The sequence below is a fragment of the Siniperca chuatsi genome, linkage group LG15 (assembly GCF_020085105.1).
Source record: "Siniperca chuatsi isolate FFG_IHB_CAS linkage group LG15, ASM2008510v1, whole genome shotgun sequence".
Lineage (NCBI taxonomy): Eukaryota > Metazoa > Chordata > Actinopteri > Centrarchiformes > Sinipercidae > Siniperca > Siniperca chuatsi.
Window position 1 is genome coordinate 4,404,447 of NC_058056.1, and position 15,958 is coordinate 4,420,404.

Genomic DNA, 15,958 nt, shown 5'->3' on the forward strand with positions numbered 1-15,958 from the left:
GTTTGGAGAGAGAGAGAGAGAGGGGGTTAGAGAGAGATTTGGAGAGATGGAGTAAGAGAGAGAGAGAGAGCGGTTTTGGGGGAGGGTGGTGGAGGAGAGGGAGGCACAGTGCAAATACCACCTTGAATTTTTAAAATAGTAATAATGTAATATTAATAAATTAATAATAATAGGAATGACAGCTATAGGAATAATAATGACAGTACTAGCAACAGAGCCAATAATAACAACTGCAGCAGCAGTTGTCGAGCAGGAACACAGGGGCAGCAGGTGGCCCACAACCACAGATCCAGTTTCTGCAGCTCCAGATGCAGAAATACCTGCTGAAAGCGAAAGAAGGAGAGAAACAAGAAAGCACAAAACTATGGGAGTGAAAAGATGTCGAGTTAGAAACATGCAGTTATTACTACAGGATAAAAATGCATACAGATGGAGAGGGAGAGGAGGAGAGAGGAAAGAGGTGCATCAAATAAATGTATTTTGGTTGTCTCTTTATCATGCCCTTCACTACACCTCATATACAGTAAGTAACTCAGACAGCTAGGTAATGTAGACATTTGGGTTGTGGATTAAATGCATTTTAAATCAGGAACATCAGGGTTTTACCTGAATTAATACTTATGACAATCAGGATCAATGTAAGTACTTTTTCAAATATAGTTAGACACTATAGTCAGAACTGTAAACACTTTAGTAAGCCTATATAAATTCACATAGGGTACTGGATTGCATATGTAGGCCATGATATTTTTCAATTTTTCCCCCCACTGGGTCAATAAAATTACAAATGCCTGATAGTACACACAAAAAAAGAAGGAAAAAAAAGTCGACCTACAACTTCGTACAGTCACTGTGCACAGAGCTGAGGGAGGAGAGGAAGGGGGAAGGAGGGGACAGACGGTGTGCACCAGATCTGACGTCAGAATCTTGTTCCAAAGATAAGCCGTGAGGTTTCATACGAACTACAATGTTCGTCCTTTTAAGAAGAGTGATTGAGCTCCATGGGGCTCGCGTCGGTGCGCCAACCGCTGGACTCCTGAAGGGTAACAGAACAGACAAGACCGCCTTGCAAGGTACACCTGATAGCCTACACCTCTCTCATTTTCTGCACAAAGTCTGGAGCGGTCCATAGGGCAGAACACAAACTATGAGGGGAGTGACTGAGACCTACGATACAGCGTTGTGCGTAATGAAAGGCAGTCTGAAATAATTCGCCTACGGTCGTATGAAGGCAACAAGAGAGAATGGGAATGGCCAGTGAGGATCTGATCGTGACACTCCAGATACTACCTGGCTTCTTTTCAAACTGTCTGTTCCTTGCCCTGTACGACTCCGTGGTGCTCGTGAAGCGCGTTGTGTCGCTGCTCAGCTGCTCCAGGACCACCGGCTCCGGAGAGTGGCGCCGTATGCTGACCTCAGCAGGGCTCCGCTCCATCTGGAATAGCTTCCTTCTTGACGCCTATAAGCAGGTAAAGTCGCCGATGAACCCGTGTTCATTTAATGGGGATCACAGTGCTTTGAGTTAAGCCATCCTGTAATGCATTATCCTCAAACACTACACACACTACTAGCAAAATATTTTTTTTTCGTGTTTGTAGTTAGTGAGAGAGACAGAAACGCGATGGAGTAAGGGAGGGGGGTGGCCATTAAAACCTTCGTTCAGGCCCCTCCTGCTCTCTGTGATCACCTATAGGCTACAGTGTTTTAATGCAGCCGAATTCACGACATAGTTCTTATCTCATCTTCACATTTCTGTTTCTGTTTGACAACCGTATGAGTAAGAAATACCATGTTGACAAGCAGCCATTAACAAGCTCCTGAGCTGCAAATAAAATCATTATTTTATGACGACATCGTCAGACAAAACAAACAAAAACAGGTTAATGACAGCAGCTGTACTGTAGGCTTACATGTTGATAATTTATTATTTAGTCTGATACTTTACCCCTCATAGTGTATGTCAGGACTGAAGTAATTAAATTTAATCCAAGTGCATGGTTTGCCTATTCGTGCACAGTTTACCAATCTCTTCCCTCGATGTATTACTCCTTTGCACGGATGTCCACATAAATATTTGTTTCTACCAAATGACCCATTGGGAGCTCCATAAAGCAAGAATGTCTTACTGGTACATTATTAGTTGCACTGTCACCCCTCAGTATAGCTTGTTGCATTTAGCAACTCAGCAACCTGTCAATAGTTGTAATACAGTATAATATCATATAAGTTCTGATAGGTTTGAAGCAGGGGTGGGCAATGTGACTTATATCACTATATTTTTTTTGTTTTTTAAGGTGACTGTATTATATCACAGTGTTACTGCTCCACCCAAAACATGATTCTACCTCTTTTCACTCTATTGGTAATGTAAGGGAACATATCTTAAGAAAGAAAAAATTGTAAAAAAACAAACAAAACAGATGTGTTTATTGGCTCCAAATAGGAATGAGTAAATGTAATGTGATTCATTCTCAGAGTTAGACAAGGGGTAGGATTAGGCATCTCAACAGCATCTATTTGGCAGAAAACTCAATGTATATTACATGTACAATAGTCAGTGTACCACAGGGCATGTCTATCAAGTACATTTACATACGGCAGCAACAGACACACATACAGCAGCACCTGTGGTCTGCCTCTGTCACAAGATTCGTCACTCACACCTTAGCAAACATATTACTGGCGATTTTCAAGTTGCATCTCATATCTATTGCAGCGAATATGATTGTATAAGTGAGCACTACATCACAGCAAAAAGAAATGTAATCTGCTATTAGGTGAACACAACGTGTGTCTGCATACGGGAACCAGTTAGTTTGAAAACCACTGGTGAGAGCCGATGGAGTCTTTTGTGTAACAACAAAGCCATCTGAGCTAGTTTCAGTATAAAGTTCCACAAAAAGTTCCCACATCCAACCTACTACTCTGGTTATTCAATTGGCTTCAAATGAGGCGTAATGTTCACACAATTTATCTTGACTGTCTCTCAATATTACAACATTAGTCCAACATCGTCCCAGTCTGTGGGAGTAGACACTAGCCACATTAACCCACAACATGCTAACGCCAAATTCAACAGGCTAACCTGCAAAATGAACAGTAAAACAACATAAAAATGGCAAAAATTACAGCTTCCAAGTTTTAAGTCGGCATCGATCCATCCTTGAGCTTCAGTTTTGAAGCTAATACTGCTTTGTAACTTACAGCAGTCAAAGCTAAAGCAGTCCGAAGGAAAATGGTTTACTTAGCACATACATATAAGAGTTTTCCAGTTGTTGTGGGGACATTTCCATCAAAAATAAAGTTAATCCACTGGGTCTTGACCTCGGCTGGGGTGAGTAGATGAAGACTTTTGTGTTGGTTTTTGCAGCCAACAACAGAGAATTTGGCATGCTTTGCTCGTACCACGTTACCTTCCACTTCTTCATGTTACCGGTGTCGGCTAAGTGAGGAAAATAGTACTCACTGGATGTAACTCCAGTTCTATGAGTATGTGTGTAGCCCTCTACCTGCATGTTATCGCAGCCACAGTAAAGCACATTAGTTTTAATATGCTAAAGGCCGTTTATATCTACATATAGAGAGCGGGTCCCCTTCCACAGAGGTCGCCATGTTGCACTGCCATGTTTCTACAGTAGCCCAAAACCGACAAACCGACAAATGATAGTCATAGGAATGATAATGACAATAACTGTAACAAAGCCAATAACAATAACAGTAGTAGTAGTTGTCGAGCAGGAACACATGGACAGCAGGTGGCCCACAACCACAGATCCAGTCTCTACAGCTCCGGAGGTAGAAATAACTTCTGAAAGCAACAGAAGGAGAGAGGAGAGAGACGAGAAAGCACACTATGGGAGAAGGAAGATGTAGAGTTAATAACATGCAGTAATGGGATAAAAATGTATACAGATGGAGAGGGAGAGGAGGAGAGAGGAAAGAGTTGCATCATGGGAATTCTCCCGGCAGTCTAGGCCTATAGCAGCATAACTAAGGGATGGTTCAGGACTCACCCAAGCCAGCCCTAACTCTAAAATGGTGTCTGCCTCCCGAACCCAAACTGGGACCTGATTCCAGATGAGAGGAGCTTGATAACCGAAGGCTATGGCTCCCATTCTACTTTTGGAGACTCTAGGAACCACAAGTATCCATGCATTCTGGGAGCGCAGTGTTCTAGTGGGGTAATATGAGCTATGAGCTCTTTAAGATACGATGGTGTCTGACCATTAAGAGCTTTGTAGGTGAGGAGAAGGATTTTAAATTATATTCTGGATTTTACAGAAAGACAGTGCAGAGAAGCTAATATTGGAGAAATATATCTTTTCCTAGTTCTTCTCAGTACATGTGCCACAGCAATCTGGATCAACTGGAGAGTCTTAAGGGACTTATTCGTGCAGCCTGATAATAAGGAATTGCAATAATCCAGCCTAGAAGTAACAAATGCATGCACTAGTTTTTCTGCATCATTTTGAAACAGGATGTATCTGATTTTTGCAATGTTACAAGAAGGCAGTCCTTGAAGTTTGTTTCATTTGGGAGTTAAAGGATAAATCCTGATCACAGATAACTCCGAGGTTCCTTACAGTGCTGCTGGAGGCCAGGGCAATGCCATCTAGAGTAACTATATCTTTAGATAATGTGTCTCGGAGGTGTTTGGGGCCAAGTACAATAACTTCAGTTTTGTCAGAGATTAAGATAAAAAATTGCAGGTCATCCAGGTTTTTATGTCCTTAAGGCATGCTTGAAGTTTAGCTAACTGGTTAGTTTCATCTGGCTTGATCGATAGATATAATTGGGTATCATTCGCATAACAATGAAAGTTTATGGAGTATGGAGTTTCCCAATAATATTGCCTAAAGGAAGCATATATAAGGTGAATAGAATCGGTCAAATCACAGAACCATGTGAAACTCTGTGACTAACTTTGGTATGCACGGAGGACTCACTGTTAACATGTACAAACTGAGATCGATCTGATAGATAGGATTCAAACCAGCTTAGTGCGGTTCCTTTAATGCCAATTAAATGTTCCAGTCTCTGTAACAGGATGTGATGGTCAATAGTGTTGAATGTAGCACCAAGATCTAACAAGACAAGTACAGAGACAAGTCAATTCTCTGATGCAATTAAAAGGTAATTTGTAATTTTCACTATGCTGTCTCTGCTAAATCCTGACTGAAACTCCTCAAATAAACTATTGTTATTTAGAAAGTCACACAACTGATTTCTCAAGGGTCTTAGAGAGAAAGGGAAGGTTAGATATAGGTCTATAGTTGGCTAAAACCCCTGGATCAAAAGTGGGTTTTTTAAGAAGAGGTTTAATTACAGCTACTTTAAAGGACTGTGGTACATAGCCTGTTAATAAAGACAGATTGATCATATCCAGTAAAGAAGTGCTAACTAAGGGTAAAACGTCTCTAAGCAGTCTAGTTGGAATGGGGTCTAAGAGACAGGTTGATGGCTTAGATGAATTAATCGCTGAAGTTAGTTGAAGAAGGCCAATAGGAGCAAAGCTGTCTAAATTTATATCAGATTTTACAGTTGTTTCTAAGGTTCTTGTGTTTCAAGATAAATCGGTACCGATTGAGGGCAGGACGTGATACATTTTTTTTATCATTAAAGAAGCTCATGAAGTCGTACTGAGGGCTATAGGAATACATGGCTCAGTAGAGCTGTAACTCTCTTACAGCCTGGCTACAGTGCTGAAAAGAAACCTGGGGTTGTTTTTACTTTCCTCTGAGTAGCAGGCTGCTCTGGCATTATGGAGGGCTTTCCTATATGTTTTAAGATTATCTTGCCAGACTAAATTGCACTCGGCTAGCTAAATAGAGTGTAGTGAGAGAGTAGATAGATACTTTATTCATCCCAGCAAAAAAGACAAAGATAATGAGCCAAAACTATACAATACAACTATACAATACTTTAACAATAACTTAAAATAAGTCGGAGAATTTTTACTGTATATATATACATGTGTAATGCTGTGCAGTGGTAGCCAAGTAAAACCTCGTGAAATGGCCAAAATGATAATCACAATTATTCATTGATTTTAGGGACAAAATATTTTTATTGCACTTTCACATTTACCTACTTCTCACTAGGCCTGTCTCTGAGTGACCATCGTTGTTGACTTGCTCCCTCAGCCCTCTGAGGGTCGATCTCACCAAGTTCACTTCAGTTTTTCAGACAAATGGATTGACACTTATGATGGCGGATGATTCCCCAAGGGCAGGTGCTGAGGGGAAGTCAGCGAAAGTCAGCGAAGGTTGAACAACTAATGAAACCCAGCCTTTGTCTAACCAGGTGGCCGCCGTTCAGCCACCATTTTGAATTAGATTTCTTTTGTTTGACACCATTTGGAACCAAGCAGCCATTTTGGATCACACCCTTTTGTTCTTTAGCTTAGTGCAGTTAGAATACTTCATATTGTGTGTTTTTGCTTTGTTTGCTTTGCTTTTAATAAATGTTTGTGTATAATTATACTGGTTTCTTTAATGTTGCACAAGAGTGTATAATTTGCCAACCTCTTCTATGTTGAACTCCAAATCCTTGAACCTACTATCTATTAATGGTAATTTTGGTTATAGTTATTAATTAAATTATTAATCTGAGTTACAAATTGATAGTTTAGTGTATTTTATGAGATTGAATCAATTAATTTGGCTATCCTTTCCCTTGCTTAAGGGTGGTGCCCCCGAGGACTTTATTAAAGTTATTATTTATGATTATCTTTGATAATATGATGCCAAATTTAATTGATTGCACCTACACAATTTGGTGCCCCTTTAACTGTTGTATATCCCAACACATTTATAATAAATTCTGTATCTGTACGTAATAACAATAATAACTACCATGCCTTCAGGTGCAGTCCTTGCCATCTCAGAAGTAAGTCTGGCTTAGATTGGTGCAACATTGTTCTAACTAACATATCTCTGCTTGAACCGTGTATCAAGAGCAGCGGCCATGTCAAGCAGGTGTTGTGTCAGAGGGTCCTTGTATTTTTCATCCACGTAGCTCATGGTTTTTGGTCTTGATGGTGCATGTTAGGTCTGGATCATCATCCTTTACTTTCAGGATAGAGGAGCTGAAAAGGTGGAGGACTGGCTTTACAAAGGAAACACTGACATACTTCTCACTAGGCCTGTCACGACTTCTGTCACTTTATTGACTTATCAAGGTCAGCAGAAATTATCGAGGTTATGTCCATATATCATACGGTATTGACCATGGTGTTTACATGCGTGTTTATTTGGATAAGGATGTCACCAACATTTTAATCAACATGATGACAGAATAAACAGCATTATTTCCCCTACATCATAAGACTTGGGCGCAACACCTGAGCATTTTTTTCACAGCGCCTAAGCCAAATGAACAGTAAAAAACTATGCTGAGTCTGAGACACATTTTGAGTCTGAGACACATTTTGCTGTAAGTTCTGGTTGCGCTGCTTCTGCCCTCTCTGAGCATTTTTTTCACAGCGCCTAAGCCAAATGAACGGCAGTCAGGCAGTTTAAAAGTTAATTGCTCTTTGAATGGGGGTACTTGCATTATTATGCTATTAAATTATCATTAATATCATCAATAATATTATCATTATATCAATGGCATAAAATAGTCTTAAAATGACAATAATATAATTTATTGCAATTGTTTCTGGGACAATATTATCGTCCAACAAAAGTAGTTTTCGTGACAGGCCTACTTCTCACTGTAAAGCGCATAAGTAAAATCAGTCAGAGGGTGGAGAGATTTGTTGATGGCCTCCAGGACATCAGTGTCCTGCCATGTGGGGATGAGGTGTTGGGCCTTTCTGTCAGTGGACAAGACATGAGCAATGGCCCTCTGCTGCTCCAGGAATGTTTCTATCATGGCCTGCCTTGATCCCCATCTTGTGGGGCACTCCATCTTCAGCTGATGCTCTGAAAGCTTCAGCTCCCTTTGTGCCTCTGCTAGCTCCTTTTTTAAGGAGAAACTGCTCATCAGCTTTTTACAGAGGCCTACTGCATGGTCAATCCGAGGATCTTCCACTGCATTCTCTAAAAATGAACATGAACATGTAAAATTAAAGCACAGAATAAAACTTTATCTGCTTCTATACACATCTGATAAACAATCCCCATCATATTATTGTTATATCAATATCGTTATTAAACTATTCACACACATATTAACACAGTCAGCACAGATTACATACAATTAATCATCATAGATTACACAAAATATTTTAATTAATTACCATTTTGAATTGAATGTGCCATTTTTTGCCATTTACAGGCTCCCCGCTTTAACAAATTCCTCCTAGAGAATCAATCAGATCAATCAGCCCTTCAAATTTGGGCAGTTCAATCTCAAGCTGTCAATTTAAGTACTCCTCTTTTTTATTAAGACACAGCGTGCCACCGGCCCTGTGTAACATAGAGAGTTCGTTCCTGGCTGTTACTGTCGTGCATTTCAGCCTGATTAAGAATAGAGCCTGAGACAGAGCCACAGCATGCTAACAGCCCTGTATAGTTTTGTACCCAGCTGTAACTTCCACGTGTTTCAGTTTGTGTAAACTTTTCCTGTTAATGCATTGTATCTCAGTTAGTGCATGTTAAAATTTTGGAAAGCAAACCTACTCTTGTAAACCCGCTTTGCCTTTTAGTGGCCCCAGTCTGATGCCTACTAGACCCACCAGATGGTGCTGTAGCTACCTCTACATTGTTAGTTGTATTACATTGTCAGTTGTATTACTTGTCTAGTGCCTTTCTAGTCTTCTGACCACTCACACACTACATATCGCATTCACCCCATTCACACGATGGCAGAACTGCTCATCAGTACAAAGAAACTAATTAATAATTCACACACATTCACACACTGAAGGAACAGCCCTCGGGAGCAATTTGGGGTTCAGTGTCTTGCCCAAGGACATGTGGACTGAGGGAAGCCGGGATCGAACCACCGACCTTCCAATTGGTGGATGACCCGCTCTACCACTAAGCCACAGCCAGCCCAAAGCTACTGCCCAAACTACACTAAAAGGTGTCTGCCAACACAACACCATAGCCAACCACATTGCTTTGTTGTACTGAACAACCAGCTTAATTTCACCCTGTGTAGAGCAGTTTATTTCTTCCCTAGCACAGAGCCTAAAGCCTGGCTACCCTGAATTCATCAGCAGGTTGAATTTCAGTGAGTGAGAGATAGACATGTTTGCTTCTGAACTTCCTCAGGAAAACCAGCCTTGCCTTTCAGAGCAAAGCAGCCCTAGAAATGGAGATAGAATCTCTTAGAGCACAAAATGCTTGTCTCCTCCATGAAGTTCAGATGGCTAAAAAGAAAGCCATGCGCTATTTAGAAGACCTGCACTCAGCAGAGTCAGCTCTTGTTAGGCATTAGATCAGAATGTCCTTCCCAACAGACGTTCAGCCAATGTGATTCAGGTTACTCCGATTCACACTCCTCCCTTAGTGACAGGTTAACTCAGAAGATGGCAACAGTCTCCAACTGACCCAGAGTCCTTGGGAATGAAGTCAGCTCCTCAGCCTCCACTGAGAGAGAAAGGTAATAGCTACCTGACTTCCCATCTCTCTGAGACTGGCAGTGAGGAAACATGTAGTTTATCCTCCATGAGATATTCTCCCCCATGTTCTTCAGCCACTGATGCAATGCTCATCCCTCCAAAAGGGGGACTAGATCATTTCAGAGCTATTCAGCTCCTGCCTCTCAACCAGAGAAAAGTGTAGCACATGATCCACACGTCTACAATAGTGCTAGCTTAGTCTTGCCTTCACTGGAAATAACCTCACAGTGTCCCCGCCGTGAAGTGCTTGAGTTTATAGCTAAGGATATTGAACATTTTGATCCAGACAAATGTGATCACCACATAGATAACTATTTTAGTGAATTAGATAACCATCTAATTGACTTGCCCCATGCAACCCAAAGGGAGAAAGTTAAACTTGTGTGGAAGACCAGCTCTAAAGCTGTCCATAAGTTTATTCAGTCTCAACCTCCCAGTGTCAGAAATTGCTACAGAGAGCTCCGTCAATGGTTGCAGCCCTCCAAATTAAACATTCTTGTCTTGAACATCCCAGAGATTATTACAAACATTTGAGACATGCATACTCCCAGTGCAAGAATGCACCAGGCTTAGAAGATAGCACCATCTTCAAGTCCTTGTTCTTGCGCAACCTTCACCCATGTGTACGCACTCATGTTGTACTTATGACGCATCAAAGTAACCCCTCAATGCAGGAAGCTAAGGAAAATGACACAGATGGCTTAGGAAACTGTTATCACTTCCAAACCAGCAGGGAAAACCACTGAGTCTGTCCTCAAACACTGTAGTGTCACACAGACCTACTGCCTCAAAACAGCACCCTCACAACAGCTCGAAAGGGGATGACAAAAGGCAGCACAGGGACACAGAGCGTAACTGCCATGTCCACCAACTGCGTCGAGATAGGCACTCCCACAATAGAAGATGTAGATGGCCATATTCAGAAATTCTGGCCCAGCAGTATGATCAGCCATTAGACTGTTCAGATGATGACCACAGCATCTCTGACCACTTTTCAGAACATGGTCATAATCCATCAGATAGTGACAGCGCGTCTGAATGCTTCTCTGCCTCTGGCTACCAGGAGCATTACAGCCCAGAGCCACAAGTTAAGAAAAACTTAAGGCACAAGGGCTGCAGAGTTAACTTCTCATAGTATTAGCTAACAACACAGTCCACCCCTGTACTGACAGTAAGACAGATGCTAGCTCAGCATAGCTTACTTTTCTGTGTTTTTGAAGTGCGTTGAGGCCAAATGAGTTGGCGACTGAAAGGCTGATAGAAAACAATGACCCAATTGCTGATGTTGCAGCAAACAAACCACCCAGGAACTGTTTTGGGGCAGTTCCTGCTACTGAGGTGATGAAGAACTTCTGTAGTTGTTCGAGGATGTGGACTGTTGTTTGTTTGGCTCGCTCCGCCATGTCATGGGTCTGGACTCTGGGGGTAAACAGATGTGTTTATGGTACATGTTCCAGGGGTCTAGGCGTACATAGACTCTTTCAACTTTCAACAGACCAGGCATCCTTGGACATAGGACTTGGTGTCGCAGGCCATTGTTGGCCAGTAGGCCACTTGTCAGAGAGTGTGAAGAGTGGCTTGGTAGCCCCGGTGGCCCTCAACAGGGGAATCGTGTGCATGCGCCAACATGACCCTCCTGTGGTTTGTTGGGACCAAACGCCATGTTGGTCCTTTAACATTAAAGGTATAGACTAGCAGGTCTTTTTCTAACCTGAAACGCACCTGGTCAAGGTGGAGAGCTTGCAGCTCGGTTGACGGTTAATGGGTGCTGTGGGACCCCTGGCGCTCATGGTGAAACGAATAGCCATCCACATAAACCCTTGGAAGCTCTTGACACGTATTCATCAACGGTGATATGAAGGAAGCGCTGGTGCAGTGACCAGTATGGAGTGGGGGCTTGTCTGCCCTTCGCAGTCACAGTGTTGGCCCTCAGCCAGGCCCCATCCCAAAGCCATTTTGTCATAGCCTTGTAGTGCCATCATCCAGGCGGCAATGTGGCTGTTGGACACCGTCCTTACCTCAGCCATTGGCTGTTATGGAAGGTGACAGGTTTGTGACAACTTTCGATGACAACTTTCTGGCCCCCAGACGGTGGTGAAAAGAGCTTTTTCGCTGTCGGAGAACTTCATCTCAACACTGCTCAGAGGTCGACTTGCATAGGCGATGACCTGCTTGTCTGTGTCGTGCTTTTGTGCCAAGATAGCACTGAGGCAGTGGGAAAGAAGCTTGTCTCAAGGTGGAACTCCTTGTCCTTGTCGGGGTAAGCCAGGCACGGGGCAGAGCAGAGTTTTTTCTTCATTCAGGTACAGTGGTTTTGTTCCCTGTACGGCGAGGATGGAGTTTAGGCAAGGTGCTGGTGCGAGCTGCAGGATCTGTATGGTTCACTGACTGGCGATGGACCGCAGCTATGTGGGGCTTTGTAGGGTACTTCCCCCCTTCGGCGTGGAGACCGTTTCCTACCAAAGCACAAAGTGTTGTGGCTAGTAGTGGACTGTGGTGCTCTGCCGGAGGGTGGGGCTTCTACATCTAACGAGCGGGCAGATAGCTGTCCAGGGTGAGGAGGTCGGTGCTCCTAGCCGTGGTTGCTGGGTTGACTGGACGTTGTGGTCAGCGACTGTACTTACCTGTCTTCGTTGGGTTCCTTCCTGGCTGCTTTCTGCTCTCTGCAGTGCTGCTTGGAGCTGTGCATGGAGCGTTTCTGTGCTCTCCAGCAGTTTGTCTCCTGTGCATGGGAGAGCTCGGTCTGAGCGAATAGGATGTCCTGGTGCAAGCTGGCGTTTCGCTGTTCGCTTGATAGCTATGCTGTAGCTGGGTGTAGGGGTGACTCGTGCTTTCAGAATCAGAATCAGAAATACTTTATTGATCCCCAAGGGCAAACTCTTTCGTTACAGCTGCTCACTATCACGTCAATGCACACTTGAGAATAGAAGGAATAGAAGTACTAAGCAAATCAAAATATAATACACTATAATAGAGGTAAGATAAATTAAATACAAGTGGATATAAAGTATAAAAGCTAAAATAAGTGTAAGTACCAAAGTGGATTTAGAGGTTGATAAGTATGTACATATAATACAATGTAATAATATAAATAATAAGTAATAGTGCAATAATGAGTACTGTCAAGTTAAGTGTAGCTTATACGATGATTATTAGACAGTGGATATTGCACAGTAGTAATAGAAATATGTTAAGATGAGATCTCAAAACCAAACAATGTGCTAAATTGTTAAATAAACAATCAAAAATTATCCACTATCGTTTACTGGTACAATCCACAACACATCTGAGTATGCTCGGCAACTTGCACAGAATATTAACTTCCCTAAGACTTCCAAAGATTTCAAAAAAATTGAAAATTAAAACTTGAATTAAACACAATTCACAACAATGAAACTTATATGAAATAACACACTTATAAAATCTATCTCTGCCCAGACACAAGCTTCTTACTTGAAATCGCTCTTGGCTAGCGATTGATGCGTCAGGTTGTTTTGGATTTGAGTTTCTCTCAGGCTCGGACGCTCATGAAGTTGAAACTTCCTTTCGTGGCAGCAAAGGAAAACAGCGGTCAATGTCGGTTGAGAGAGGGGCTCAGCTGCGATCTTGCTGTGCGTTAAGAAAGTCAGCAACGTCAGTCCGCGTCTCCTCCTTCTGAATTTACGGAATCTTTATGGGGAGTAAACAATCAGAATCCAAAAGTGTTCAGCAAACACAAAAGTCTGTTTCTCGTCCAGTGAGTTAAGACTCTTCCTAGGGAAATTAAAGTTCACGTGAAAAGCGTCTTCTTGTGGTTACAGGAGTTACTGTGGAGAAAGACGTGATGTGCCTCCTGTTGAATTTATTGTGGAAAAGACAACGGGCAGTGTGGGGCACCAGGCTTTATAGAGTTGGTGTCGTCATAACCGTGTGCCGGGATTTCATGCGCTGTCCAATGGGAATCCAGTGTTTGGATTCAACTGAGATCTGGCATTGACTTCAAGTGAGATTTCGTCTCAATTTTACATTTAGGTGTGAATTAACGGCTGCGTTGGCTTGGCGCCTTTCTACTGTCTGTTCTTTGTTTCTTAGTCAAGTCTCTTAGTGAAGACTTTGGCCTTTCCAGGTAGGCCTGTCTTTTGTCCCTCACACGTGGTGAGGCTAGGTGAGGCCCAACAGTATTAACCATGCGTTATTACAATGTGAACACACTGTAATATCATAGCGGATATCATTGTATATTTCACAACCACTAACGCTGTGTCAGCCACTGCTAGTTACAAGCTAACAAGCTAATAAACAGCATTAACCAATAAAATATGCTACACTTACCATTCTGATACGTCTGCTAGTCGCTGATTTTGGTGCACAATAGACTCTTCATCTGTTTCTGACTGAGGCTCAAACATTTATGGCTGTATCTCTCCCATGTTTCCTCTAACTCTAGCCATCTTGACGCATCGCGCACTGCTCTCTGACCATGGATGTATGTCTCTCACCCACATCCATGCTCTCACCGGCACCGGGCAACCTAACACACAGCGGTGGTTGGCGGGGCATTCAGAGATCTAGAATTTCTCAATGAGGGAGAACGAGTAGATATGCTTCCAGCCCCTTTTCAGAGTTTATTTTACTTTTTATGTGGGATAACCATGTTAAACAAAATATTAATCATAGCAGATATACTTTACAATGTGTCTGGAGGAGAACTTTAACAAAATGAGGCAAAAATAAAGTAAAAACAAGGTGATTAAATGCACCAAAATACACAGAACGTTTCGTGAGTTTCTGCAATATGCTGCCATCTTACGTAAAACATATATATACCTGGGTGTTTCTATTATTTTGTACACAAGGTCAATAAAATAGCAAATTACAGTATAATGCAGTAGCTCATCTCAGATTGGTATAAAAAAGGAGAAAAAAAGAAGAAGAAGGCTGATAATGTCTGACACAGTTTCATAAAGGATTGAAAATCTGTAAAGTGGAGTAATGTGCTACTGCTTTTGTCTTGTAATTGTACAAGTATAGTGTACAAGTATATATATGTACAAGTTCTATTGTGAAAAAAGTGTGTGTATTGGAAAAGTAGACTGTAAAATAAAGTGCAATTCATTGATCAAAGCAATAATTATTATAAAACGATACTTTAAACAGGTACTGCTGAACATACAACTGCAATGACAGAGATTCCCATTCAGGAGACCTGCACTTTATCACAGACTCAAAGGCTTTACATTACCATAATTGTGAAACCATAAAGACAGGCACAATATGTACAGTTAGAAGAAGTAAATTATGGTAGGCAAAGCTCACTTTACATCTTCTTGATGTGTGCACTGTGTGAGTAAAGATTAATGCCTATTTTTACCTCCTCAGGTGAAACTTGGCTGTGAGGCACCCAACTCCAAATTGGTGAAGGTGCCTGATGGCCCTCGGTGGAGCAGCAATATCAGTAATATGACTAATGTGGCACCTGGTGTCAGGATCCGAAATGGAGATGAGTGCCACCTTCTGGATTTTGAGTCATCAGATCGCCCTCTGGTGGTCAACTTTGGCTCAGCCACCTGACCTCCCTTCATCAGCCACCTGCCAGCTTTCCGGCAGTTGGTGGAGGACTTCAATGATGTAGCTGATTTTCTGTTAGTGTACATTGATGAGGCTCACCCATCTGATGGCTGGGTGGCCCCTCCTATGGGCTCTTGCTCTTTCAATGTCCGAAAACACCAGAACCTGGAGGAGAGGCTGGGAGCGGCGCGTAAACTCATTGAGCATTTTTCCCTGCCACCGCAGTGTCAGCTGGTGGCCGACTGCATGGACAACAATGCTAATGTGGCTTACGGTGTGTCCAATGAACGGGTGTGTATAGTACAACAGAGAAAAATTGCCTACCTGGGTGGTAAGGGGCCTTTTTTTTACAATCTGAAGGATGTACGGCAGTGGCTGGAACAGAGCTACGGTAAACGGAGTAATCAAGGACAAGTACAGAGGAGGACATGTCCCATATTTCAGTAGGGAAATAAGAGGTCATTCGGTTTTGTAAAAGTATAAAAGGCAAACTCAAAAGTGTGTTATGGTCAGTGGTGGAAAGTAACTAAGTACATTTATTCAAGTACTGTACTTGAGTACAAATTTGAGGTACTTGTACTTTACTTGAGTATTTCCATTTTATGCTACTTTATACTTCTACTCTACTGCAATTCCAAGGGAAATATTGTACTTTTTACTTCACTACATTTATTTGATACCTTTAGTTACTAGTCACTTTGCAGATTCAGATTAAATACAAAATATAATCAACAAATAAATTATGTATTATTATGGATAAAGATAAGACCTTGTTGATCCCTTGGTGAAATTCACAAGCTACGTGGCAGTATATATAGTAAAAAAATAAGCCCCACCTTT

At 42.1% G+C, this 15,958-nt stretch overlaps 1 protein-coding gene across 1 annotated transcript; it reads left to right on the top strand.

The window, feature by feature from the left end:
- The first annotated feature begins 254 nt into the window (after positions 1–254).
- On the top strand, positions 255–15,752 carry dio2 (iodothyronine deiodinase 2). Its single transcript, XM_044166381.1, has 2 exons — positions 255–1,469; positions 14,930–15,752. The coding sequence occupies exons 1-2, from the start codon at positions 1,245–1,247 to the stop codon at positions 15,563–15,565; spliced, it is 861 nt and encodes a 286-aa protein (XP_044022316.1). The 5' UTR covers positions 255–1,244; the 3' UTR covers positions 15,566–15,752.
- Positions 15,753–15,958: the final 206 nt, after the last annotated feature.